Below are 27,357 nucleotides of genomic sequence, written 5' to 3'. Positions count from 1 at the left end.
TACAGTGGTTGGTAAAGCTGAGGGAGGGTGGCTGAGCAGTCTGAGGCAGAGCTCTTAAGCCATACAAAGTTTTCTGCTGCCATAACCATGTTCCTTGCGACACCTCACTTGGACCCTTTGAAGTCTCAGTGAGTGTCCACTGTACTGTGATCCCAACAGGGATCATCACAGAATAGATCTAGCACACGAATTAAAAGTACGAGATTAGCTGAGATGTAGTCATTAAGAATCTAATCTGCAGAAGATGCATGCTGCAATGCTGGTCAAATTAAATTCTTGTAGGAAGTCAGGCTTTTATGTATCTTATTTAATTCCCTTCCTCAGTGAGCAGGGAGGAAAAGAATAACTTAATCGAGATGGGTCAGTGTTACCTGCCTCTCTCTGCGAATACTCTTCCCGTGACAGCAGTGCTGCCCACTTGGCTTGAAGAAAGACCTGCTCACGTGATGACTCTGGGTACCGTATTTGCTTTTGCAGCCTGCGTATGAGTCTGGTGGGTGGTTTGCTCATCAGTCAGGGGTGGCTTTTCAAAATGAACCGATACTTAAGCACTTAGATGAAGCTGTGGTCCTTGCAGCTGTTGACAACGATGGAGTTTAGACTTTGGTAATTTAGTAACTGGTCTAGTGCTTTTGTGAGGAAAAACAGTAATGCAAATAAAAGATGTAAAATACTTAATTTGAACAAAATCAATTCTACTCTGCCTTGAATTTTCGTTTTAGCTACTTATGGAAGTAGAAATAACATGCTGCTCTTTTAACTGTGCAACTTTAGCCTTTTAACTCCAGCCCTTATTGTTGTTTTTCACTTCTACTCTAGCTGTGCAGAAGCCCAACCTAGATTCATAGTTTTGGTATATATGGTATAAATATAGTATATATTATTTTTGTTACCTAGCTTACAGAAAGTCCTGTAAAATGTTTGTAGAGGGAGGTTGGAGAAAGGAAGGATTTTAATGAATCAAAGTCAGAAATAAGGAGAATAAGCAACTTTGATTTATTTTGGAACAATACTGATAACTTCAGTGTTACCAAAAAAATAATCCTTCAACATACTTTGTATGAAGACTGAAGGTATGTTTTGAATCTTGTTTTTATTTTTGATGGTGTAAAACTCAATCATATTTGCATATTTGAATAGGAAGATGTTGGTGTCTCATATAAAGCCTTTTCCTGTCATACCTTAAAAGAGAGTGTACAGTTTCTAATAATAAAAATCTTTACTCTTTTATAAGACACATACTAATATAAAGAGGTTACCTGTGCATCAAATAATGTCTTGCTATATTGCGTCAAAATATTCTTTAATGAGGAAAGGTATATAAAGTGTAAAAAGCAGGGTAAAACAGCTACTAATACCTTTGTTACTGTCTGTCAAAAAATGACAGTCCTATCACTAAATGAGTGAGCTAGAAGGAATACATGGACAGCTTACAGAAATTGCTTTCACAGTGATCTCTGAACACAGAAGATGCTGTTTTAAGCCTTCAAATTTCAACACAATCATTTTGGCAAAAGCAACATGAATGTGTTAGGTGTCAAGAATGTTTTACTCTTTAAATTCCTTAGTTAGGTTTTGGAGTATTTTTTAGTTTTAAATATCTTTTGTGAAATATTAGTGTGTTCTATCCTTTATAAGTATTTTAGCCACTAGCATTATTCAACCTACTAATTACACTTCTAACAAGTATAGTTGTGTCAGTTGTGGCCTTTCAGAATTAAAGGAATTCTTTGCTTTGCTTGGGGCACATCAGGGCATAATACCAGGAACAAAACGCTGACCTGACCATTGTTTCCAGAACATGATGTTGCTGTGTAATATTTTGAGGCTCATTCCACTAATAAATTACAGTTTTAATGATGCTAACATGGCAAATAGAATACACTTTTCATAGATTCAACAACATAGCTTCCAGTAAAGCCTCTGCAAGGACTAAAGAAGAGTAAATTGTGAACCACGTAAGTGTTCATTTGTGGTACTTTCTGTTGAATTATTTAACACCTTCTTCCTTCCTGCTTTAAGGAATAATCTGTGTTGGAAATACTATTACTAATCAGGCTGCCAAATCTGAACTCCTATATACTGCTTCTGCTATTTTAATCTGTACAAGATCTTTACCTGAGAAGCAGTGAAAGGAGACTATATTTTTCATAAATTAATTGATGAATATTTATATACCAGATGGTTTTCCAAGTGCTAGCCAAAACTGACTGTCTTTAAATCAGAGCATTTGATAAAGATTTAAGCAAGAAAGTCATGAAAATATCTATGGAGGGGTAGTACATTTGCGAGTTCTAACAGCCAAATCATTCTTGATGCTAATGTTGATCCTGTAGTTAGCCTGTGCTTTTAAGAGGACACTTACTGCTGTATATAGCGCAAGAACAGGCTGAAAGTATAACTCGCCCAGTAACATGAATATCTATCCACAGCATCCCTCAGCAGGAAGACTCTGGCTCAGTGCCTCATTTTGCTGTGTACACTTTGAAATGCAAAATCTTTGTTTATGGGGTAAGGATTGAAGTCTGAGACGGGGAGTGGGGGGCAAAGGGGGAAGAGGAGGCAGGGGAAAGGTGATTGTTTATTTTAAAAGGCACATTCCAGACTTTACTTAGTTAGTGGCTATTTTATACACTTTAAATTAACTAAATTTCAGTACATTTGTTTTAATGGATTTGTCCAAACAATCTGTCAGTTATCTAGTAGCATTTGCTTACAGATTGAATTTTGGTGCCATCATCTGTTGACATTGTATAATTGCAACATGGACAGATTGGGATCCTAAACCATCTACAATTACAATTTTGTATTTCTTGTTTCACGTATAACTTCAGTTGTTGCACTCACAGAAAGACCTTATGTATGCTGCTCTTAAGGAAAAAGTCTATACAGTGGAGGAGCTGTTGTCTGTTGGGTTGGATGTCATATGTGAATATTAGCACAGATGAAGAAATTTTACAGGGACATAAACTAGACAGTGTGAAGTCTAGAACAGCATCTATAAAGGTGATTTTATGTAGCCTCTTTATATCAAACATTACAGGTGCTCCTAAGGTTTTGCAGCAAGAGTGTGTGTTCTAGTTGTTATTCTATTTGGAAATTTATGCTCTTTGTTTTGGTAAAGAGCTTGCCTGACCTGCATGAACAAAGCTATTTGAAAATAGTTAACACTGACTTAATTGTGCTGCTCTAGAAACTAGACCTAAATCTCCCATTCAGTTTTCTGGGAATAAAGTATCCAGCCAGTATTCTGTGTTGTCTTCAATACTAGCATCTGCAGAAAGAATAATGATTGGTTTATTTGCTTTACCAAAATGGTGTATTTAAATTCAGCAGACCATCCAGACACAAGAAGCTTTAACGTGAGTCTTGCTTGCGGGTAGTGGATGCCTATCCTGTAATCAGGCTTTTCTAGGTTTGAGGTGTTGTAGAAGTAAGGTTCCTTTCCACATTTGTAGCTCGTTATCACAATTATTCATAGCCTCAATCTCAGCCTCTGTTTATCAGTTTCTATCAGAGTCCAGCAAAAGAAATAAGTATGAAGAAGTTGGAGAGATGTCTGGAGCCAGTTACCCTCGTCAGAATGAAGAACGAGACTTGGCTACACCTCAGGGCCTCTAAGTGCCTGATGTTTGTGGGTGAAAGTCATTGTCCAAAGTTGTCTGCATATGAGTTGATCTTTTTCCATCAACAGCCAGTGGAGAGAGACAGGGACATGATCTTAGCCCGAGGCAGATGTTTATAACTTGCAGGCGCACCTGCTTCTAGCCCCTGGCAGTGACAGGACCTCAAACTGGAAATGCTGCAGTCTGGACTTTGCCAAGGCAGGTCCCATACAATATATCCACTCTGTCTTTCTCTGTTGCAGAGAAAGAAGCTCCGTGATTAATATCTGCAACAGCTTGTCATCTGAAAAGGAGCTGCTTAGAAAATCTCAGAGCTATGAAACCCAGAGCAACACATGGGAAACTGGCCCAGCTCTGAGCAGGAGGTCAGATCAGACAGCTGCCACAGTCCCATCCACCTACAATTTGGGAGTGTTTTAGGGATTCAAGCAGGTACCCTCTCTCAAGGGTGAGAATCAAGGGGAAAGCTTTCTCTTATAATGTGGGCAGGATTTCTGTGTGTTATAAGTGATCCTTAGCAACCAAACATATACGTAACTTTTGTAACTCAGTGACAGATTTGTGCTGCACAGTAAGCTGCCCAGGTGAACTCAAAACTTGTCATTGATTTTTGCACTCTCTTAATCTTCCTGTTTATTCTGTGCTTCATTAAAGTCAGTCTCTGCTGGACAGACTGTCACTCAGGCTAGGCCTGTCCTGCTGTCTGCACTCTCTGGGGAGCACCCTTCATCCTGATAAATGGTCTATTAGGAGAGCACATGTCAGAGAGAAACCCTCCGTGAAGCTAAATAGATTAGAGTCTCTTCCTTCTGAACAGTTTCAGTGCAATGGGCTAGGCATGATCGTTAAAGCGGATTTAGAATGAGAAGACACTTTTTCCTCAGGGCAGGAAATTGCTCTGAGTTTAGAAAGGTACTGATTAGTTTTAGCAAATTTATAAAGGGAAAACTCTCAGCATTTGCACTTGCCACTGCTTGAAGACGAGCTCAGTTGTTTCTGAGGTTAATGGACATTTTAAGCAGAGGTTGGCTTTGTTCTGCAGACCCTCAGAAGCAGCTTCAAGCTCCCATGGTTGCTGCTACTTTTTTTAAAACAAACAATAAAACCAAGCAACCAACCAACCAAAAAAGCCACCACACTTTTTTTTTTCCTTCAGTGTATTTACATATTTCCTTTCTCTGCATTAGTGAGTGGGGATGAAGGGAAAACTGATTCAGAGCTTTTCCCCACAACCGTGTGCCCTGAGCAGCCATTTCCCTTAGCAGCCAAAATCTCTGTTTCTCTGGTCTTTAGTGTATTCACTGTTCTGGGGATGTCTGTGGTGTAGCAGGGATGCCTGTGGGAAAGGGAAAGACTATGCAAAGAGCAGGCAGAGGAGATCTTGGTGCTTGTTTTTTGTTGCTTGCAGGAACTAACATGCAAAAGGCCTGATTTTCACCTTTGTTGGAGCCAGTTCAACAGAAACATCTCGGTTCTGTTGGCAGCAAGGAGGGCGGCAGGTCCTCACTGGTGGCATTTGTACCAAAATGGGGAGGGAATGCTGCCAGAAGACTCTTGTGTGAAGAGTGGTTATGGCCCAGGGAGAGGATAGAAAAAGATTGTGCTGAGAGAAGCTAATTTTAAATTAATTAAAAGAAGATAAATTCACATTTTCTGGTAGAGCATCTTCCAGGAAAAGAAATCAAATAACATAAAGGTAATAAACAGCAAATTCAACATTAGTTTTAATGAAGGACTAAGCAAATATTGTAGACTTTTTAATAATAGTAATAAAAAGCTACAAGTATCATAACAACATTCATGTTGTAAACTCATGTAATCACATGCAGTTATTGTTCCTAAACTGCATCTTGGTATTTGCAGCAGTAATATATTCTCTGTCTGCCTGGGAAGATTTGGTAGACAAAGGATGCAATGATGGTACAGAAATTGAAAGAGGTAATGCAAGGGAAAGGGAGTTCTGAAACAATCTTTTCAGCTCCTTCTTTTGTTGTGAATTATTTAAATGCAAATCTTTTAGCCAAAAAAAATAAAAATAGTCCAAAATCTGATACATATTTGGTAGCCTTGGAGGATTCATGAATGTACAACTGAAGTTACAGAAATGGTGAGTCATACAGAAACTTGTCCCAGAAAACAAGGCACATCTGATATTTTTAAGTTAAAGGAAAAACAGGGCATAGCAAACTCTTAAAATAAGCCAGGGTGTGTAGTGTATCTTAGTGTCTTCTAACAGTATATTTTAAAAGTCATCTTTTAAGAGTGAACTCTGTAGGAAAGTACTCGCTTTTGTCATCTTCAGGCTGACCCAAGCAGTACTGAATTCAGACAGCTATAATCATTGCAGCTTTCTGCCTTCAGATCTGTGAATGGCAAGTGCCTGCAAGGGCACATCATGTTATTGTTAGAAAAGCAGGTGGTTACCAAGTCTGGGACCAGGTCATCATACACAATTGTGGTCTTGAGCGTGATCTCCAGAAATGTCATTCTGCTCTGCATGCACTTCTGCAGGTCCTGGTTTGGATCAATGGAAGTTGCCCTCCCTGCACTGAGGTCGTCTCCCAGGGCTGGACAGGGTCTGATGCAAACAGGTGCAAAAACTCATTTTCCCTTTCTGTCCCTTGGTAAGTCAGTGTTTGAGTGGTGTGGCTTCTAGTCCCTGGGCAAACTACAGCAAAAATGTGGCAGCTCCATGTGGCTCCTGTGCAAATGGTACTAAACCTTCCTGCAAGCCTGGGGGGTCTGGGGATACCCCCCCATTTCCTCTGTTAGTCCTGTCGAGGTGCAAGTCAGCTCCTCCACCTGAACAACATTATGGCATGCTACAAATACGTTAAATCTTTAATTTATTAAGGTTAAGACTTACTTGACCTATTTTTAAAATGTCACTGTTTCAAGGGTAGCAACAATAAAAATAATACCTGAAAAAGACCTACAGAAAAGCTTAGATGCATGTCATGAATGTCATGTTATTTAATGGCTCTATGTTTAAGCATCTTAATTACTGCATCTACTTACAGTTAGAAGATTACCAACTAGAACAGATTCAAAGCTTTGTTTAAATGAAATCTACATAGCATAAACTGAATTCACAGTAAATGTCTTTGGGATGTAGGTAGAGCATTGACTAGGACTGGCCAGAAAATCCATATTGGGGAGGCCTTCATACATTTTGTGATTAAAGTATCTCAATTTTTTTCACTGCTTCTTAGACATCTTCTATGTCTAAGACTACGGGGTATTTAAGATGATATATTATTTAAGATATATCTGACTTCATAGTCTCAGCTTTCATGTCTCTCTTTAAAAGCACATTTGAAGTATTGTTTGTTTTCTTGCTTTCAGCTGGGGACAGGCTGCTACAAGGACTCAAGCTTGTGTGCTCAAGGTGTACAGAGAAGGACTTGTGCATGGGGACACCCTTCTACAGCTTAGGTCTGGACTGGTTAGACACTATTCTGTGTGTGTAGAGTAGCAAGAGGTTTCATCATGACTTGCTAATCCAGTTTGGGAGCCAAGCAAGGTGAGTATTTGCTGACAGGCTGCCTGGAAGGCAATGAGTATCATTTTTTCAAATATTGAAATTCATAAGAAGAAAGGGCTTGTCTCTTACCCCTTCAGGAAACTGGCACATTAGAAGTAGGTGAGAATGAATTGTTTAAGTCAGTTTTTAAAAGAGGAGAGTATTTAGAAAGTCCATCTTGCAGTCGGGATAACAGTGATTTTTGTTTTATGTAGCTGCCAGTGAAGAGTTTGGTGTGAAAATGCTGTAGTACTTGTAACTGGTAATCAATAAACATTAATTATTTAGCAGACACAATATTAAAATGGGCAAGTATTACAATAGAATCAATCCACTGTATAAGCACTAAGAAATGGGCATGAATTCCTAGCAAATTGATAGTGACATCCATTTGGAATCTCAGTTAACACACATAAGAAGTGTAAGTGAATATTTCATTATCAAAATGTAAATAAATTATAGATAAACTTTAACTAAATTGCATCAACTAACTGTTAAGGATCAAGTATCTTTAGAGCATCTACAGTATATAAAAACAGATATGTCTGGCCAGATGGTGTGAGAAGAATTGACTGTGTTTCAAATAAATAACCAGCACCTAGAAATCATGCGAGGTCAGTCAAGGAGCAGAGGGATTCAACTGGCCACCATATTTTAAAACCACCTGGAACGAAGAGATGAGACAGTTTAGGAGTGACTGCTTTCCATGTGCAACTGGTAGAGAGAAGATTTTAATGCCTTTTCAAGGTAGAGGAAAAAGAATCTGTAGTAGCAATGGCAACACATAAGAGACAGACTGATTCAGGCAATTTACTCTGCTAGACATCATAGGCTTTTTTGAGGCTATAAGTGGTCATTCAAAAATTATCTCAGATCAAGCACCCATGGCCAAATGAAACCAAACAGAGAGGTGTCTCTATGTTGAAGGGGAAATTAGAGTGTCTCATTTAACAGAGACACTGTTATTCAAATGTGTTGCTTATTCTGTCTGCAGAAGTCAGGTCCCAACAGAGCTCTTGGATTCTGCAGAAGCCTGATGAGTGATGTTATTCCAAACCCACTGACAGAAAGAAGTCACCCCACAGAGAGGAAGAGGAGTAATAGTCCTCATATGTAAATGAAGTGAGGCAAGGCCAGAAAAAATGCTTCACAACAAGAGAAAAATTGAGGCCAGGAACTAGGAGTGCCCAAAATAGCACTTTGGAGAGCAAGCACCTTTAGGATGGTAGGAAAATGCCAAACAGGTAATGGAGACGAGAAAGAGGGTAGAGATAAACACTCTGAAATTAGTTTATTTACCCATAGTTGTATCTCTGTAGTACATGTCTGAATAGATATACAGACAGGAAACAGTAATTTATAAGCTAAAATGAAGAATATTACTGGTGAGGGATGTTAATTTTTTTTTTTTAACCGTAAGTGACATGCATAAAACAGTGTGAGATCATGACCATTTAAGACTGGTAAAATGCCTTTGACTTCAGTTCACAATCAAGGCTTTTTACTCACAGTTCCTGGTCACTCCTCACCATGTCACGTTAGTACTGCCTCTGCCTCAGTGTCAGAAGTCAGTATTTGGCCCTCAGTTGTGTGCAAATGCTGTATGTTTTGTGCACTGAATTGTGCAGAGCTGACTCCTGTTTTGTTGTTGGAAAAACTGAGACAGAGAGAGCTGGAGAACAGGACTAAGGCTCCTGAATGGCAGCATGGCTATTTGTAGCTGGGAGCAGGGTGCTTCCCCCTGCTCTGCGTGTCCCTGAGAGCCCAGACTGCCCTAGGGACCCCCTGGGAGAATGGGCCCTCAACTGTTCCTAGAAAGCTTGTATCACTCAGAGCGTGAGACCAGCTCTGCTTTACAGTTTGCAATGAGCAGAGAGGCTGATGGGAACGGCAGTCACGCATCTGGAGAAGTGCGAGTCCTGACAGCACAATGGTAGCCGTTAACAGGTAGTGATGTATGCATTCAGATGCAGTACAGGTATAAAAGTACTAATCTGTATAATGCTCCTCCTGTGCAAGTATGACAAGCATTGTTGCAGGCATGCAAAAAGGCAGTAAGATAAAATCGTTTTTTGAATGCTATGCAGCAAACTACAGACAAAGCCAGAATTCAGGTGCACGTAGTCCTCAGTCTGTGTCCTATCCTAATTGCTCAAAGTCTCTTTGCTGTTGTCATATACAAAAGGTAATTACGTATTTGAAAACGTTCCCTCCGCTAGTTGCTCGGAGAGCTACTAAAGAACCCACGTGTGAGGAACGAACAGAATGAGACTCTAAGTTTCTCATTGTTCAGCAGAAATGCAGGACTGGCAAACTCCCCCATCACATGCAGGACTGGTGCTCTGAATTGCAGAAGGAGGACTGCTGTAGCAGTGTTTAAAGTGGAATTGACTAATCTGAAGATTATCAATCCACAGACTGTAAGAAAAGTAATGTGAATGTTGCAGCCCTTCAGCGTTTGGAACTTGTATTGCTTTCAGGGTCTTCAGATTACCCCCCAGTTTGTGAAGAAAAAGCTTTACCTGACAGGCTTTTGAGGAATGATCCTCTTTGAAGAAATAATTCAAACCACCAGTTCATTCTAGAGCATTATTAGAGACCGTCATCCCTGTGCTGCAGTTCTTGGTTTCCTTGCGCATGGAGTGAATTAGTGCCATGTTTCAGCTGGATTTCATGATGGTATTATCCAGACAGTAGTAAAATCCATTCATGTCACCTCTTTGAAATACCAACCTGTTGTGGATGCAATGTCATGTTTTCATGGGAGCTGTTTAAATGATGAGAGAAAGAAAATGTTTGCATAGTAGGCTATTTAGCTGTTCTTTGAAACTGAACTTTTGGACAAGCAGGAGGGGGTAAAAAGGGAAAAAAATCCTGAAAAATCTCTGGATGGGTGGAGGTTTCAGCAAATTACTTATTATTTAACCCTATTATTTGTCTCAAGGGCAAAAACATCCTGTGCCTTTGTTCTGCTGTTATCCCGCTGGAGTCAATCAATTTAATGAAGCTGTTGAAGCAAAGAATTCAGCTTTCTTGTATAACCCCCACCATGGAGCACTGAGTACTGCAGAAGCAGAGCAAGCACATTTCTGCTTCCCTTGCCTGCCTGGGTATGACCCTGAGCCACCACCACCACCTTGCACTTGTATGTGTGTGTTTTGCTGAACAGACAAAGCATGTGCTTATTCTTCTAGCTCCACTAAAGCTTAAATTCATAAACCTGAAGTTCCTTCTTTCTTTGGCTTCCTGTCCTGTGACATTTTTTAAATATGTCATGCTCTATAATCAGGAGTAAAAGAAGCACATTGATATTGCTTTCAAACTTCCATATTATTTAAAAGACAAGCCCATGTAAATCATTTTCCAAATGAACTTGGTTAAAATTTCAAAAGTATAGATGGATGAAGAGTGGGAATTTCCAGCATACCCAACAGCAAAAGAAAAGTAGAAACTGCTTATCTTAACCTATAGAATTCTGTAGGTCACCAGCTTCAGGTGATATGCCCTTATTAAAGCACCAAGAATGTTTCTAGACTCTTTGCAGTGCAAGCAGAGTTTTCTGACAGCAGTGTTCATCTATCAGGACAGCAAAATGATCACCGATTCCTACATGATGAACAGAAACGCCAAGTTAAAGATCTTCAAACAGAGGACTTTTTTAGCCATGCGGGACAAAAGGAGGGGAGGAAAAAGGACTGAAGAAAGTTGTATACAAATCAGCCATTTAATGCAGATTTGCCATAGGGCAAGATAATAATGCTTGAACGTTATGAACTGCAGAAACTCTATGAACACATTATGCTTTAAACACTTAATCTGTTTTACAAACTATGTACATTCTTCTGCTAAATAAGATGAATTGAGATTCAAGAAGCAGCACATCCTGACAAATCTCCTCCTAAAGGCATCCATTAATATAAATCAACAGTAGCAATTTTGTTTGATCATTTATTTGCAAGAATCATTAAGGCTTATTAGCATAATTATTCCCTGTGGGACTTGATGTCACATAAATGAAAAATGGCATTATCAATATTTAAAAGATAAGTGCGTCATGTTCAGAGTACTTAAACAGTACTCTGCAGGTGGTGTCCAACTGTAGTAAATTAGATTAGGTTTGATTTCTAAACTGTAGAAATATCATTTCAGTGTAACTGTTTATTTCAAAACTAAGTTTGTTTATTGTGCAAGGCATAAACACACAACCGAAGTCTACAGTTAATTGTTACAGTACATGATGTACATTGTTTTCTGATTTTAAGTAAGCAACTTGTCTGAAAATATCAAATGGGAAGTTCATGTTGCTTACTGGTGGAAGTCTTTTTATAATCTTGTCTTTTTTACTTTTTATAGGTCTATATCATGACCTGAAATTCTCTTAGTGAAACAAGATGACTTTCTCCCTCATCCTCCTATCTCCTTCCAAGCAAAACAGTAGTTATGGTGTCATCAGATTTGAGGGAGGTCAGAGGAGTGAACTGCCTGCTTGTCCTCTGTTTGGGGAAACACTTTGGCTCCACTTGCTGCTTAAGAGCAAGTGCTGAGCAGCAGGTGTGAGCAGGAGCACATGCTGCTGTGGGGAGAAGTTGCCAAAGTTTCCTGCACAGGTAAGTTACAGTTGGGTGCTGCTCAGAGCGAAAGCCTTTGATTGTGAGAAGCTGCTGGGTGGCAGAGTAAACACAGCTTAGGGCGCTGGGTGAGCCCCACTTTTGGGCAGCAGATCCACAGTGTGCAGAGCTGCATGGTGTGAGGCAGGAGTGCGGGCATGAGCTGCAGCCACCCAGGACAGCCTCTTGAGCCCTCTCCACAGCTGCTGGCAGTGCTGTGACCCCCCCAGCTGGGCCGTGCCCCACGTCACTGTGCCCTTTTGAGAGAGCTGGCTTGCAAGGGTCCCAGCAAATGAATCATGCTGAGAGGTGAGAGAACGCCTCACAGACAGAAATCTGTGGGTTTTGTCTGGTCCATGGAAATATAGAGGGAATTCACCAGTTTGATGGTGAATTTTTTTGGAGAGCACAATATTGGTGTTTGATCAGTAGTGAAGTGTATCATTAAGCCCTGTGTGCACTTTTCCTCTCTAAAGGCTCTTGAATAAAACATCAGGGATTTCACTAAGGACGCCCCAGGTCTCCTCCAGACACATGCCCGTGGCGGGCAGGGCAGCAGGGCTGTCACCAGCTCAGGGCTCGTCACAGTGCTCTGCCGAGGCTGTCGCGCAGGATGAAGTGCCAGCGTAAGAGATGGCTGTGGGCAGCAGAATTACTTTCACATTGCTCTTAGCCCTTTCTGGGACTAATGTTTGTTTTCTGTTATTGCCCTTCAGTTGCCCTTTCGGTTGGCTAGCTTAAGGTTATGGTTACGGATTAGTTTGTTAAATACTCTGTTGTTTGCAAGTGGCATTTTTCTTCTTAGTTTTCCGCTCTTTGCTAAGCTTCCCTTTGGAGCTCCTCAGTTTTTTAATTATTCACAAATGTTAAACTGAACTCTCTGGAATTAATTGTGTTTGGTATCTTGCAGGAACAAAAGGGGTCTGCTTTCTTAGCATGTTTCTTGGTGCTCTCTTTTGCACTCACATCAGAAAACATTCCAACACCTGGATTTGGTGCTTCCCAGGGAGTGGGGAGTCCAGGAAGCATATGCCAGCTCACCCTGCTACTTGGTCTGTACTTTCCTATGGTTGTTGCTATGGGGAGAAGAAGAGCAAAGCTTAGTACTTAACAGCTTTTTCTCAATATCTCATTCAGCCTTGGAATTAGGAATCTTCCTTCCAGAGTGTGCATTCTGATGGCATTGCTTAAATAATGGCCAAAATCAGCTGAGGTGACGATGATTGCTGGATTCCCCCCGAGACACTTCCTTTGCCCCATTCAGTAGGGCTCTTTGGCAGATGAGCTCGTTGCAGCCTCCTCTAAACCCCGCATGGAAAGACAAGGATGGGATGGAGTAGGAAAAATCAAAGTTGGGTATTTAATCTTTCTGCTTTCAAATGAAAACCTACAAATGGAGCTTGTTATCTTGAAGATGACTTTTTGATAAATAATTGAATCAGAGCTCACATGTAAAAATCTGATTAAACTAGATATAAATATTTTGAAAGGCTTTTACAACCAGAACTTTCATACCCATAAACATTTAAATTCTCAACTAAAAATCATCACTGTTCATTTTTTTAAGAAAGAACTCAGTTCTTTTGCTTGAACTTACAATCTCTATTCTTTTTTCACAGGAGACAGGATTCTGGTTATGATAGGTTATGATAAAGCTCTTGCTGCACGAACCAGAAGTGGTGTCATAGCAGTGGTTTTACATTCTTTACACAGAAGAACTATATTTGCTCTGCCTAGAACATTTGCTTAAAACAAATGATCCCAGGTAAAGCAGAACGCCTGGTAGTTGCAACTTGTATTGTCCCCAGTGTTTGCTAGCTGGATTAAAAAGAGCATGGTGGATATGGCTCTCTAATTGTTTTTTAATCATCGAAAGCTAGCAAAATTGTGCCACCTGCACAGGAGAAATGCCCTATTCCATAACCCAAACAGATCTAGTAGCCAGGCAGCCAATTGGCAAGAAAGCTCAGACTTTGCTGTTCTGCTACAAAAGCTCATTTCCCAGCTCACTGAATGGATGTTGGATGTTGTACAAAACCTGGATGATGCTGATGGTGTAATTGCTGCCTCTTTTCAGGTTACCTATAAGAAGCAATTGAACTGCAATATAGATTAAAGCAGGGAAATAATAAAAAACTATGGAATATACAAACTACAAACTACTAAACAATGTGTAAATAAAGTTGATGGAAGGGAAAGATGCAGAAAGCCACAAACCTTGGTATTAGTTGGAGTAATAGGAATGGGACAGAAACTGCAGAGAAACAGGCACCCAAAGGAAACGTGAAAGAAACAGTGAGAGCCCAAGGCACTCTTCCCATCCTGAGCCGGGACAACTTGTGAAAGGCTGAATGCTGGCTGGAGAGCCACTTGAAAATGAGTTATGAAATAGTGTCCTAATTCCCTACTTTTGTTTTACAGCATCAAATGGGTTTGGGCTGCACATTTCAAGAAGCGCTTGTTTTCTGGCATTGCTAATGTGGGAACAAAGAAATGACAAGGATTGTGTGGAGGTAAGAGATTGTGGGATGAAAAATGATTTCGTCAACACATAAGCCTGCATGGAAGCAGAACCTCATCTAGTTGCGCTACACTACAATTTTTGTTTGTAAAGATCTTCTCTACAAACTATTTAAGGAGTTTGTTTTGGTGTTATCTTCCCCTTTTAACTAGAATAACAATTATTTAGTGTTCAACCAGCAAAAATACCCTCTGTAATGAACATTAGAGTGTAATGTCACTGTGGAGTATAATTCATCTGTGGTCTTTGGAATTTATGTATTCAGTTGTTAAAAACAGTGTGTCTCCTCAGAAGAGTAGGTGGGTGCTTTATAAACTTGAATAAATCAGTAATAAATATTAATGAGGAATGTTAAGAACTCTGAGCTTACTAAAAAATGCATGCTATGTGATGCTATGGATGCAAATGAATTCTAACAGTTCTAGTCCCATCAGTCTTTAGACACACAGCTCACAGCTTTTAGTCTTGACCCGTCAGACAGAGCAGAGTCTTCCACAAACATCCTTTCTGGCCTGAGACACTATTCTCTTTATTCTTAGAAAACTCAGTACTACAGCTTAAATATTTATTAAAACCACATTTTTCTCATCAGGAGCAGGTGCACTTTTGTTGAAGAGATTTGAAGCACGGAGTATTTTTGTTCCTAGTAATATTTTTGTTTACAGTCCATAATGTCATAAGTAAAAGATCAGTTTTGCCTATTGCTGCCATGAGACATATTTTCCCTACTACTGCAGGGTAATTTAAAATAAAAATAGTGCTAAGATTTTCTTGACAGTGATAGCCCCTTAGCTGCTCAATCTGCTCTCCCATCCATCACTAATCTCAAGCAAAGCAAGCATTAGTTTCTCTGTGACTTATCTAGGTCTTTAGTAGATCAATAGCACAGCTCAGATGTTTCAGGCTCTTCCCTGTTAATTCACATTTATCTTTTCATCCAAAGAAGGTAAATTACCTCACAGAGAAGCTGTTGTCCCCAATAGCGGTTTATAATGTTGCCAAGTCAGCATGACCCACATATCTTATCTCAGCTGGAGCGCATTTGTCACTGTCTCATGTTATGATCATCTGGTAAAATGCCCTAGAAAAGAGGTAAACCTGTAAAATGGCTTCACCATTTTCATTTAATGACCTTTTCTGCTGTGTGTTCCTGCATCACCTTCAGTTTAAGCTGCTAAAATAAAGGGAACTTTCTTTTTTCCTTTAGTGCTCCGTTTGATAATTTTTATCATTAGCAAAATTTCCAGTCCTCAGCAGTCTTCATTTCTGCTGTCATGAGTTGATCACTAGGTGATGGTCTTGAGACAGAGAACTGAATCATTTATTAATACGCCGTTGTTAACCCTGAGAAAGAAATGCTGAGTTTAACTCTGCATTTGTACTATGTGCTGCTGGTTACCCAGAGCTTTTCAGGCCCTGGGAGCGTTTAATGCTGCTAGGAGAAGCAATGAGAAGCGGGTCACTGTAACCAGGCTGCTGCAAGAAGAAATGCTGTGTGAAGCAAGAGTTTGATAGCAACTACGCAGCTGGGACTTGTTCCTTTCCAAACTATAGTAGATGTTTCATTATCTGTTATTCTAAAACGTCATAAATTATATTATGGAAAGAAACACACTTGACTTTTAATAAGGAGTCAGTTGGTGGCAAAAATAGTACGTTTTTATTCTGTTCCTTCAGAAGAGCTGAGTAACTCTGGACTGAGTAGTGCCTGGACTGAACTCTGTTCCACACCTGTTAAATTCTTAGGTCTTTAACTGAGGCATTAGCTGGTGCCATCAAGGAGATCTGCTTTTTGACATGAGGAGAAGGTAGGTCTGTTTTCAGCACACAGCGTGATTTCCTCCCAAATAAGAACGTGTGAGGGAGGCTCCTCCATGGAGCAGTGAGTTGCTGTGACCGCACAGCTGGCAGGAGCAGCAAAAGCAGATGCTTCCCCTGCAAGTGGAGGTGGGTGGTCCAGCGAAGGTGACCTTGGTGAGGAGAGCGGGATGTGCCAGGAAGGTGCAGGACAGAAACGCTTGTCCACGTGCAGGTGTGTGACCCGTGCGCTGCATCCCCAGCCAGTTTGCGGGTGATCCGAGCAGGGAGGTGCAGTTGGTGCCCCTGGGGACAGCGCCACGGCCCCTGGTTGTGTGGGGAGCGCACCAAGAAGACTGAACCAGGCTCTGCCGAGAGGCACAGTGGGCGTCTGAGAGGCCAGTGGTCACACACTGGAAAATGGGAAGCTCTGGCTGGACGTAAGGGGGAAAAAAATAGTCAAGATGACCAAGCTTTAGGACAGGAGCTTGCATTTATTGGGGGAGCTCTGAAGAAGGTATGAGACAAACACAAGCCACCTCTTAATTTAAAAAATAACTTTGTCAGCTGACTTGTTGGTCTCTGATATGTGTGTGTATCTTCGAGCATTTTTACTCCCACTTTTCTGTGTGAATACCTTGCTGTCCTGGAGACTGAATCAAGGTATTCCTATGTTCTCATTTTAGAGTGCTGCTGCTCCAAGTTAAGGACATCACGTGAGCAAAGATGGAATTTGACATCTGAAGGTTATTTGCTGTTATTTCCAGCAGTGAGGTGAGGGAACCTGATTTTGTTGTTTTGTTTGCTAAGAAAGAAACTTACATTCATTTCTAGTGAGGCAAATAGTCAGGTACTGAGGAGAAGGGACAGCCAGAAGTATCGTTTGAACCCTTATCCCCCAGCACCTCCAAATCTTGGGCACTGACAGTCAAAGGCTTCCTCTAAGTCAAGACTTTGGAATCACCGGGACACAGATTTTTTTGGCATTTACTTGTTTCCTTGCCTACTGTTGAAGCAACTGGTTGTTATTTTAAAGAGAGGTGTACTGCTAACTCCACTTGGGATGAAGAAGTAGGGAAATGTCATGATCCTGTCTTGTCTCTGCTTGTATCAACTCAGTTGGAGACATGGTGTGCTACAGTTTACTTCTTTTCCCCCCAAACATTGTGGGAAAACATGTTTCTCATGAAAAGGGCAGAGACAAATCAAAGCTTGAGGAGCAAATCCACTAATTTGGGATATTTTGTGAAGGATTTGACACTGATTTAAAATTATGAGTGTACTCATGGCATAAATATATAGATACAGGCATATCTAGCAGAGAATCAATAGAAACATGCAGACTTATTCTTACCGAATTCTGAGGTGTTCTTCTCTTAAGCTTTATTCATTTTAATAATTTTATAAAGCATGAATGAATTTTACGTACTGCTTTCAATAAGCTGGAATGTCTTTAGTTTCACATAAGTATGTAGAAAGGAAAAGAAGGGTGTGGAAGGGGGCGGGTGGGCTGTGGAATTACGTAGAATTACAGATTTTAGTGATGTTCATGGTGAACGTTCTGCCTGTTGACGGCCTGACTGTCATAAGTATGAAGGAGGTAAGTTCTTAATTAAATGCTGCCACCTAGGCTTTGTGCCTGTAGATAACTGCGTTAACTTGAGGTAATCGTTCAAGAAATGCTCTTGAAATCGATTTTTTTTGTTTAGTTTAGTTCCCGAGGCTGAGCGGCCACCGCTGTGGGGCTGTGACAGGCTGGGCCCCGCCCCCACGGCCTCGCCCCGCCCGTCCCAGTCACGTGTGAGGCTCGGCTGGCCCCTTCGGCCAATCATCGCGGCGGGTTTCCCCCGGAAACTAGACCAGTTCCCTTCCGCCCGGCTGCCCCGCTCGTTGCCATGACAGCGCGGCGGCTGTGGGGCGGGCGGACGAGATGGTGAGCGGGGAGCGGGGCCGCCGCTGCCCTGGGCCCTGCCCGCCGCGCTGCCCGCGGCACTGCCCCTCTCTTGTCGCCCGCAGGTGTCCGTGCAGCGCAACGAGGGGCTGGGGGCGGCCGCGGAGGAGCGAGGCGGGCGGCGGCGGGCAGCCAGGCTCTGGGCCGCGGCGGAGCAGGAACGGCGGCTGGAGGAGGCCCTGCTGCAGGTAGCGGAACGTGCAGGTCCTGTTGAGCTGCGGGTGTGCGCGGACACACCCCGGGGGTCACCCCTTCCAAAACCGGCTCCTTGGGAACCCGCTCACTGGCCGCGGGCCTTGCAGCCTGGCCGCTTCCCAGCGGCGCGGGAGAGCTGCCTCGGCAATGGCTTGTTCCCATTAGGCAGAAGAGAACAAAAGACAGCGTGAGCTGCAGCTGGAGCGGGAAGAGAAGCTGGCGGCCGAGCTGGCCAGACTGAAACACGAGAAACTTAAAGATGAGAAGATGAGGCAACAAGTAAGAGAGAACAGGTAACGCTTCAAAATCTCACTACTTCATTTAACTACCTGTTATTTTAAATCAGTGTTAGCCCCGAAAAGCATATTTATAGAAGCATTCAGTCAGTTGCATACCCTCCTACTCATTTTTTATTTTTCTCAGTCACATTTTGGTCTGAACCTTAGATGCCCTGAGACTATAGCATAAGGTGTTTTCAAGCAACAGAGAGGAAATTTAAGCGTGCCAAAATCAGAGACGTATCATGTTTTTTAGAATAGGCTTTAACTTTTTGAATTTGGGCAACAGAGAAGATCATAACTGGAAAAAACCAGAGGAAAAGGTAGATTGAGAAGAGTCCAGGAGAGGAGGCTGCGGCAGCCGGGGTGGCGGCAGATCCAGTAAATGGTGTGGGAAAGAGCGTGGGGGTGAGCGCAGGGCAGAGGGGAGGGAGGAAGGGGTGAGGTGCTGCGGGTTCAGTGGAGACAGGACAGACTTTGTGACAGCTGTAGGAGAAGTGCAAATGCATCTGCCCTGGAAAGGAAACTTAAGGCCTAGATATGACCAAAAATTACTTCTAAGCAAAGCAAATTTTGTCAGTAGGAGAAAACACATCTCTGAACAACAAAAGTGTCATTTTTTAAGTGTACAAATTTATGTATCTGTATAGTTAGAGGTAAAGGTACAAAACTATTGATAGCATATGTACAGATATGGATAGCTCTTGGTTTGAGACAGGTTTTTCTTTTTCTGCTGTTTTACTAGAGCAGTTATTTTTAATCTTAAGTCAGGCTTTTCCCTTTAAAAATATCTTTTTAAAATTCTGTTTAAATAGTGATGGAAAATTCAGTTTTTCCTTTAGGCACTGACCTCCTTGTAATAGTATAAATTTCCTTGTTTTTTTCTTTTTTCCCAGTCTTGAACTTCGCGAGTTAGAAAAAAAGCTAAAATCCGCTTATATGAATAAAGAGCGAGCTGCACAGATAGCTGAAAAAGAAGCTATACAGTGTGAGAAAATGGTAACTGGCTTCATAGCGTCTCCCAGCACCTGCGTGCTGTAACTCTTGTATGGATTGTGCTGAAAATTTTTGCTTTGAAACTGGCCTTTTTCTGCAATGTTGTTAGTTTAGGCATTCAGTGTTTATTGAAAATATGTTGTGTGTTATCAAAGACTGATTAGCCTGCAAGATGTAGCCAGAAGAAAAAGGCTTACTTTGCTGTTGCAATCGAAGTTGTGGCGAATTAAACCGTATGAGAGGATATAGTTTTTATTTTACTGGTTTGTAATATATCTCCATGTTAAAACTATGATACACTTCGTCCATAAGTGCTTATTGTGGTGAATCTTTACCTCAGAAGCAGACTGTTGAAAATGTTATTACTATTATTAAACATATATCTTAATAAGTTCAGAAAGAACTGTGAACTTTTACTTATGTATGGAATAATGTTGGTGATCAGGCAGATGATTCTCATTATGTTAATGTTGTATACAAAATTCAGTTTACACAAATTGCTGTAAAGATACCACATTTACTGAGGATGTTCTATGTAGTTAAACCACGTTCCAGTCGTTAAGGTGACATGAGCTGGTTTCACTCATGCTGAATGCTCTACCGTGTCTTCCTTTAATACGTAACTTCCTACAAGTGCTGTGAGTTCTCCTCAAGTTGTTCAGATATTGAGGGTTCTCTTGAGGGTCCCGTTTACTGGATGAACCACAACGTGTGTTAAGGCACTTACACTTGGAGACTGAGGTGGAAAACGTTCCATTTTTGAAGTGCAGTATGATTCCTTTTGATCCTGTGTAATTTCTTGCTGTAAGTTGCATTAGTGGGAATAAAAAGGCATCTTGCATCACTTTTTTCCCCCCTATAGAAACGTGAAGCTGAAATAGCCCAAAAGATGAAGGAAGAGCGTGAAAGGGTAATAAAAGAAGAAAGTTCTGCAGAACTGAGGCGAAACAAGGAGAAAATAATGTACCAGCAAGAGCTGGAGAAGCAGCTTGAGGAACAAGAGAGGAAGAAGCAGGATGCTTATGAGGAGTTCCTAAAAGAGAAACTCATGATTGATGAAATTGTAAGAAAGATCTATGAGGAAGACGAAATGTTAGTTACTTTGAGTTTTTAATATTATTAATTTAAAACAAAGCAACTGATATAACACTGTATAGAAAATTAATTCGTACATGTTTATTTCATAGACTAAGGCCCACTTTAGTTTTCCTTGGTCATGTTTTACTAACAGGAGATTGACTTGTGTGGATTATGCTGTTTAAACATCTTGTCATTCCGATCAGTCTCACGTCCTTGTTCCCCAAATAGAAAATCCAGCTTATTTCAAGGAGCGCGGTGGCTGGGCCCGTCCCGCTGGAACCAGCTGCATTGCGCAGGTTCCTGCTGAGCGCCCCGTCCTGAGGGCGGGCTGGGCGTGCTGGGGAGGAGTTTAGTTTAAATAAAGTTTAGGAGGTTCTGTGCTATTGAGCTTCCTTCTTTCTGTTTTGGTGGAGCACATAGGAAATGGAGTAGTAGTGAGTACTTACGTGTCCTCCTGAAGAAAGGTGTTTGACCTGAGGTTCCCTTGTGGGGCAATTCAATATTAAGTATTCTCAGCCTAGGCATCTGCTTTTCAGCTGAATGGATAAGGAGAGTCATTTAAATCTTAGTCTCTGGGATATATTGTTAATGGTCTGTTTAATGTTACTCTGCAGTATGTTAAATAACTTTTTAAACACTTTTCTTCATCCTCTACAGGGAAAAACAGCTGAAGTTAGACAAAATGAAAGCAACTCAGACATATATTGAAGAATTTAAAAAAGAGCAAGCTATCTGGAGGAGAAAGAAACAGGAAGAGATGGAAGAAGAAAATAGGAAAATTATGGAGTTTGCCAGCATTCAGCGACAAAGAGAAGAAGATCGGATGGCTAAAGTTCGAGATGCTGAGGAGAAAAAACAAAGACTTCAAAGCATGGTATCAAAAACTGAAACTGTAGAAAGAAATACTGTTTGTTTTTGTCCGTCATTTAGAAATCCTTCCTCCTTGTAATAGATTGCCCAAAATCTGGAAAGAGAGCAACAGAAGCGAGAAGATATGGAACAAGTACGACAGGAGCTGTATCTGGAAGAGCAAGCAGAGGCTGAAAGGAAGAAGGAGATGGTAAGTGGTGGCAGGTGGTTGAAGCAGCACCTGTGTACTGGGGGGAATATTTCTTTTGCAGATACATCTGTGGGTATTTCGGCACTTGGCAGATACCAGTTCTTTCATGTGTCATATGTATGTTACATGTACCTGTGCAGAAACTGGTAAAGGAGGATACAAGTGCAGTATTGTAACTGTCGTAATTCCTGCGGAACATTCAGGTCAGTGGAGCTGGTCTGGATGAAACTTTCATAAAATAGAAGTAGTGTATATGCAGAAAAACATACCATTTATGGAGCACTTGTAGCTATGGGTAAGCTAATCTAATTTAAACATTAATTAAGCGCTTGCTTCTTCTATGTACATTTGCTCCCTCCTACGTGCCCACCCACACTCTGTCTTACCTTGCTATGGGTGACAAATAAAATGTAACAAAGGCTGAGATACGTAATACTGTTATTTTGAGAGAGTTTTCCAGGATGACTGTCATGTTGATTCACTTCATGCTAGTGGAATAAAATAATCTCCCTTTGTTTTGGTTTTAATTTTGAGAATCTTAAAGAGATCTGCCAAACTGGTTAATACAGGAGACTACTGTCAGACATGGAGCGTTTGCTCCAGTTTTTTATGCTAGAAGGTAACTGTTGCAGTAATTTTATTCCAAGAAAAATCACTTAGGTTGACTGATGATTGGTCAGAATTTTCCATAGTATGTTCAGTAGTACAGCATTTTATTGACTTTCCTTTATAGGCAGAAATTGAAAAGAGAATAAAGCAACGCCTGGACTTACGGCAAGCATTTGAAGAGCAGCTTGCTTTTAAGAAGATTGCGCGACAAGCTATGCAAGAGGAGGAAGACACTTTCAGAAAACAGATGTTGGCCAAGTTTGCAGAGGATGATCGCATTGAACAGATGAATGCTCAGAAACGAAGGATGAAACAGCTTGAACACAGAAGGGCTGTGGAAAAACTGCTTGAAGACCGTCGCAAACAGTTTATTGCAGATAAAGTAAGTTTTCACTTTTGCTTTTGGTTTGAGCCAAAGCATTTCAACAGGAGAATACAGCTGCTCTCCTAAGTGACAAGGCTATTGTTACCGGGGAAAGGTGACAGGGGAGCTGCAGAGAAATGTGCAGGGGGAAGCAGGCCCTTGCTTTGGTTTGAGGGCAAGAAAAAGTCTTTTTAGAAGTAACTTCTTTGTAGCTTGAGAGGTTCAGGTCAGCAGCGTCCCTAGACCCTGGTGTACTCAGCGTGCTCTGCAACAGAACTGTCGTCCAGTTCAGTGTCCCTGATGATCAGCAGCACTGATGTTGATGATGTGTGAGAAGGGAAAGTCCTAGCCTGGATTCAGACTGAGTGTCTCAATTATCACCTGAGGAAGAAAAGCCATAAACTGAAAACAAGTCATGGGTTGCTACACTGCAGCTTTTGGGCCTGTTTATAGGGTATAAATCACACATAACATGCATTGCCATTTCTGGCCATCAGCACGTCAGTGCACACCTGTTTCTCTTTCCCTGGCTTACATCAGTGGGGCAGGAACAGACTCTTATCTGAGAGCCAGGAAGGAACCAGAACTTCACTTACCTGTAATACCTTTAAAAGGGCTCCTAGTGCGAGACTAAACACACATAGCAGAGCAGCCCCATGTCTTGCCATTCCATCTGCTCTTTGGTCTGAGATGGTTTTTTCTAGTTACCAAACACGTATTGTTTAAACAGTGCTCTGTGGGCTTTTACATACACTTTTCCATCTCTCTCAAATTAACGTCCTGCGACCAGGAGTTAGTAAGTGGAAGTTCAGAATCGAACTCCATTAAAAAAACTTTTCTCTTTATACTGTGGGGGATATTGGTGGAGACAAATGTTAAGAGAGCTGAAACTGGACAGTTACGAAAACTTGCTTGTTTATTGTAGGAGCGTGAACTTGAAGAAAGACAGTTAGAGGAGAGAAGACAAGAAAGCATCCGTGCAATTGTTGAGGAAGAGAGACAGAAACTCCTGAAAGAGCATGCGTCTAAATTATTGGGTTATCTTCCTCGAGTAAGTTAATTGTGTTTTAAATGCTTTAAATGTTTACCCTATAAATCAGTGTGCTCTTGGGTAGCTGAAAGTGAAGCTGCAGAACTGTATAAGTTCCTGGGGCCAGTGGGTGTCCTTACTGTGTCAGTCCTCCTGCGCTCACCTTTTCCTTCTTCCTTTTTTTTTCTTTCGGAGTTGGGAAGCAATTTACAAACACATTTGTTCTGTATGAGGGACTTTGGGCTCTCCTGCAATGCTGATGCCTTGTACTGAACTTCCCCAGCGCTGTGCACATCCAGTTTTTGGCACATGGAACATCAGTTCCATAGCAGGGCTCTTCTGGCTAGGAAGGGCTCCACCATCTCTTGAGCCCCATTTCCACCACATGTCTCAGGTGGGCTTTTGGGACCAGTTTCTGACAGTGTTGGCTGTTTTCCACATCTGCTGTTACCATGGACACTCTGTTGCAGTGCTTACAGAAGCATCTCAAAGCTCTCTCTGTTCATCCTCGTGTTTTTAAAAGTTAAAAAGATGGGAACAATTATCGTAATAGCAATACACTACAATTTATTTTGTATTGTACTTCATAATCAGATCACCTGATGGTATGCAAGCGAACAGAGAGCTGCTCTAGGGATGTAAAAACATATTTACAATAGGGAGGGAATTATCCAACTCTTAACAAAATTATTTTCTGCAATACTGGAAAACATTGTAAATATAGCAGAGTATAATTTTTATTCAAATAATATACTAATTTGCTGCATGGGTTTGTAAAATTTGGAGTGACTTAATTAAAGGATAACTCAAATTGGCAATATTTTATGTTTTTTTGGTTTGAATTTACTGTTCTAGGAAGTCTTAGCTATTTCAGTGTCTCCAAGGCTCATAGCTGTTCCATCATATTGATGTTCTAGTTTGGTTTTTTCACTCCTTCAACACTGTGTCTCAATCGTGTGGTCATATCTCATATTACTTCACTCAAAATGGCTCAACAGAAAAGTGACACCTAATTCTGAAATCTCTAATGTAAATGTAATTTGTATTTTTCTTCTAAATGCTGCAAGATATGTTCTGTGGGTCATGCACACTTTCAGCCCTAAAATTAATTTAGATTTAGTTAGAGATTTAGATTTCTGGGTTCCTCTACTTCCCTTCCCCAAAACATAGTTGTTTACAAAGTTGTTCACTATCACTTGATTTCCAAAATAATTTATTTGTATGGGCTCATTTCAAAACACCTGGAGGTAGAGACAGAGCCCCACCCCAGCCACTGCATCTTCTCAGTGCAGTTGCTTGATTTTATTAAACCTGCGTCTGTGCTGTGCTGACTAGAATCACTTTGATTAGAAAGAGAATGCAGGTAAGTGTTGTCTTTTGTATAGTGCTCACGTTCGAATCTTCACGGGGTTCTCAGCGTCATTTGCATACAGAACAAGAGGCAGCTCCAATTAGAAACTCATCCGCTGACCTTTTGTGACCGTTTTCAGAGCCACTTGTTTTAAAGGTGACACCAGTGCCATGGACACAAGAAACTATATTCTCTTCCACAGAACATTTCTGAGATCCATAATGATCTCTCTACTTTGTTTTACCTTCTAACACGTGTTTCTTTCCCCTTGTTGCAGGGAATAATCAAAGATGAAGAAGACATTAACATGCTTGGAGAGGAATTCAAGTTGGCTTACCAGAAGAGGTAATGAATTTGCAGGAGAGAGCTCACACTTTCCCATCTCAGCTCCTGCTTTGCCACTAGGGGTCACCTGATTTCCAATGAAAAGCTCCATTTGCTGTTACCAGTGAGAAACTCCTTTTTCCTGTCATAAAAGGTCTCCATTTTAAGACTGAGTTCTAAACTGATGGGCAGCCTGTTTTATGTAAGTGTATGTTGCACTTGCAACAGTAAACTGCTATAAACAATAAACTGCTATGGATTTCTCTGTTATTCTCGGTTAGTGGTGTAGCAACATTAGAAATGCTTTCTCCAGCAACTCTGCAGAAAACTAAGCTCCTGTAAATTCACATGTGTATTTTAGTGCGGACTGCAAGATTCTCTTAATGCAGTCTTTCTGGTTTAATTTTAAAGATTGATCTGCATTGGCGTTACACAGTCAAAATACTAATCTAAATGTAGTCGGTCCCATCTTAAGGGGCAGGTCTGCGTTACCCGTTTCACTGTTAGTTCACGGGACTTGGCCAGAAGGATTTAAGCAGAGACATTTTCCCATTTTGAGGTCAGAATCACTGTTTACACCTTCCAGTGCATAAACTTACTATTTATGTGCTGTGTTCCTGTTCGGTTACTCTGAGGGAGGAATCCATTGAACGCTGAAGTTTGACAGAGGTTCAGGCAAGCAGCACAGGCTTTTATTCCTCCTGTTCATTAATGTACATGTGATGTGCTCAGCTCACCCACACTCAAACTTCTTGATTATAATGCTGAGAAAATGCAATCTTTAAGGATGTAATGCTTGCGGAGCCATCACTCCAGAGGGTATCCCAAAGTAGCAGCTGATAGCTAAGGAAAGATTGAATATTTTCACCTTGACTAAAGTACCAGCTTTAAAGAATACAACTCTATCAGATCATGGAGTCTGTCTGGATAGTGAGGGGCAGTCTCCTGTATGTGTTTGCCCCCAAGGGTGTAAGAGGTAACAGCTGAAACAAGTCATGGTCACCTTATGAAAGAGCTGTTGGTCCCTATATTAGCTGCTGGACCAACTGGCTCTGACGGGAGATCTCTTACTGAGAACAGACAGGGCGGGTTTTCCAACCATGTGGTTTAAAAAGGATACCACATTTTCTTCTCAACTGCATCAGTGGTTAATTTATTTCTGTTGCAACAAGGAATCTTCTGAGACTAAAGCCCAATTTCTTTGGACTGAATATTACATTAGATAACGTATAGTTTTAAATGCTAAAACAGAGCCAAGCGGTAACAGTTCACTTGTTGGAACATTCCTTGCACAGTCTGTGCTTCTCTGCTCCTTACAGAATGGACAGTTTGGCCTGAAACTTCACTAGAAATTTGTATTTCATATGATACCACAACACACACCATAGGCTTATAAAACTTAAACAACTTAAACAAATATAAGCCAAATCAACAAAATTCACTGGGATATGCAGTTGTTATTAACAAGCCTTCATCTACAAAATAATGTACCAGCTGATGTAAATAATAAATAGACCAAAATAATGTACCAGCTGACTCGCTTTTCAAACAAATTGGTTTTTTATGGAATCAATTTCCCCACTCAAGAGCCTTCATGAATTCCTCTTCTGTAAAAGAAAGCATCTTAGCAGCTTCAATATGCAGCTTAAAAATAAAGAAAAAAAAAAAGGAAAAATTAGGAGCAGAAGGTAAAATAGTGTGAATGACCAATACAAAATTCTTTACAACTGGGGTAGCTGAAAGAGGCTTCAAATCTCTCATTCTTTTTTGCAGTGTGGTTTTGATGGATGTTCACCTGGTTAAGCTGAAGCTGCTATTCATATTTTTCTGCAAAAATTTATAGTGTAGGGACAATGTGATAAATTTTCTGCCAAGCATTATGCTAAACAGGACCAACAGCTTAGTTCCTTTTACATTGCTTAAAAAAAAAAAGTCAGTTTTAATGAGGCATGGAAATTGTTGATCGTGTGATGACTCTTGTGACCTCCAAAGAACGTGTATAAGAAAACTGGTTTACATTCTTTTGAGCTGATCAATATAGAGCT

General features: G+C 40.9%; 2 protein-coding genes across 5 annotated transcripts in view; one reads left to right on the top strand and one right to left on the bottom strand.

Moving 5' to 3' along the window:
- The first annotated feature begins 11,301 nt into the window (after window positions 1–11,301).
- On the top strand, window positions 11,302–25,582 carry MNS1 (meiosis specific nuclear structural 1). Of its 3 annotated transcripts, XM_065076992.1 has the most exons (13): window positions 11,302–11,756; window positions 12,667–14,269; window positions 16,024–16,085; window positions 16,761–16,848; window positions 18,091–18,213; window positions 18,386–18,513; window positions 19,395–19,497; window positions 20,357–20,586; window positions 21,232–21,448; window positions 21,527–21,634; window positions 22,368–22,625; window positions 23,533–23,658; window positions 25,266–25,582. In XM_065076992.1, exons 6-13 carry the CDS (start codon window positions 18,488–18,490, stop codon window positions 25,335–25,337), a joined length of 1,140 nt encoding a protein of 379 aa, XP_064933064.1. In that variant the 5' UTR covers window positions 11,302–11,756; window positions 12,667–14,269; window positions 16,024–16,085; window positions 16,761–16,848; window positions 18,091–18,213; window positions 18,386–18,487; the 3' UTR covers window positions 25,338–25,582. The 3 variants fall into 3 exon arrangements, with proteins under 3 accessions (XP_064933064.1, XP_064933063.1, XP_064933062.1); XM_065076990.1 differs by lacking the exons at window positions 11,302–11,756; window positions 12,667–14,269; window positions 16,024–16,085; window positions 16,761–16,848 and adding an exon at window positions 17,647–18,007; XM_065076991.1 differs by lacking the exons at window positions 11,302–11,756; window positions 12,667–14,269; window positions 16,024–16,085; window positions 16,761–16,848; window positions 19,395–19,497 and adding an exon at window positions 17,643–18,007 and having other exon boundaries at window positions 18,386–18,499.
- Window positions 22,620–27,357, bottom strand: part of TEX9 (testis expressed 9) — a 26,232-nt gene continuing 21,494 nt past the window's right edge. Inside the window, exon 12 of one of the 2 annotated variants that reach the window (XM_065076995.1) lies at window positions 22,620–22,988. In XM_065076995.1, coding sequence (XP_064933067.1) covers window positions 22,953–22,988 — 36 coding nt within the window. In that variant the 3' untranslated portion in view covers window positions 22,620–22,952. Of the gene's footprint in view, window positions 22,989–26,436; window positions 26,957–27,357 lie in introns of those variants that run through there. The other variant, XM_065076994.1, reaches the window with a different exon arrangement.

The sequence above is a fragment of the Columba livia genome, chromosome 11 (genome assembly GCF_036013475.1).
Source record: "Columba livia isolate bColLiv1 breed racing homer chromosome 11, bColLiv1.pat.W.v2, whole genome shotgun sequence".
Classification (NCBI taxonomy): domain Eukaryota; kingdom Metazoa; phylum Chordata; class Aves; order Columbiformes; family Columbidae; genus Columba; species Columba livia.
Note: the sequence above shows the minus strand (reverse complement) of the source record. Positions and strands in the feature narration are given on the sequence as shown.

Excerpts from the sequence above, each read along its gene's own strand:
- MNS1 (XM_065076990.1), top strand. Across the intron at positions 21,449-21,526 it reads AACAAAGACTTCAAAGCATG|ATTGCCCAAAATCTGGAAAG; the intron begins GTATCAAAAACT and ends TCCTTGTAATAG. Across the intron at positions 23,659-25,265 it reads TATTGGGTTATCTTCCTCGA|GGAATAATCAAAGATGAAGA; the intron begins GTAAGTTAATTG and ends CCCTTGTTGCAG.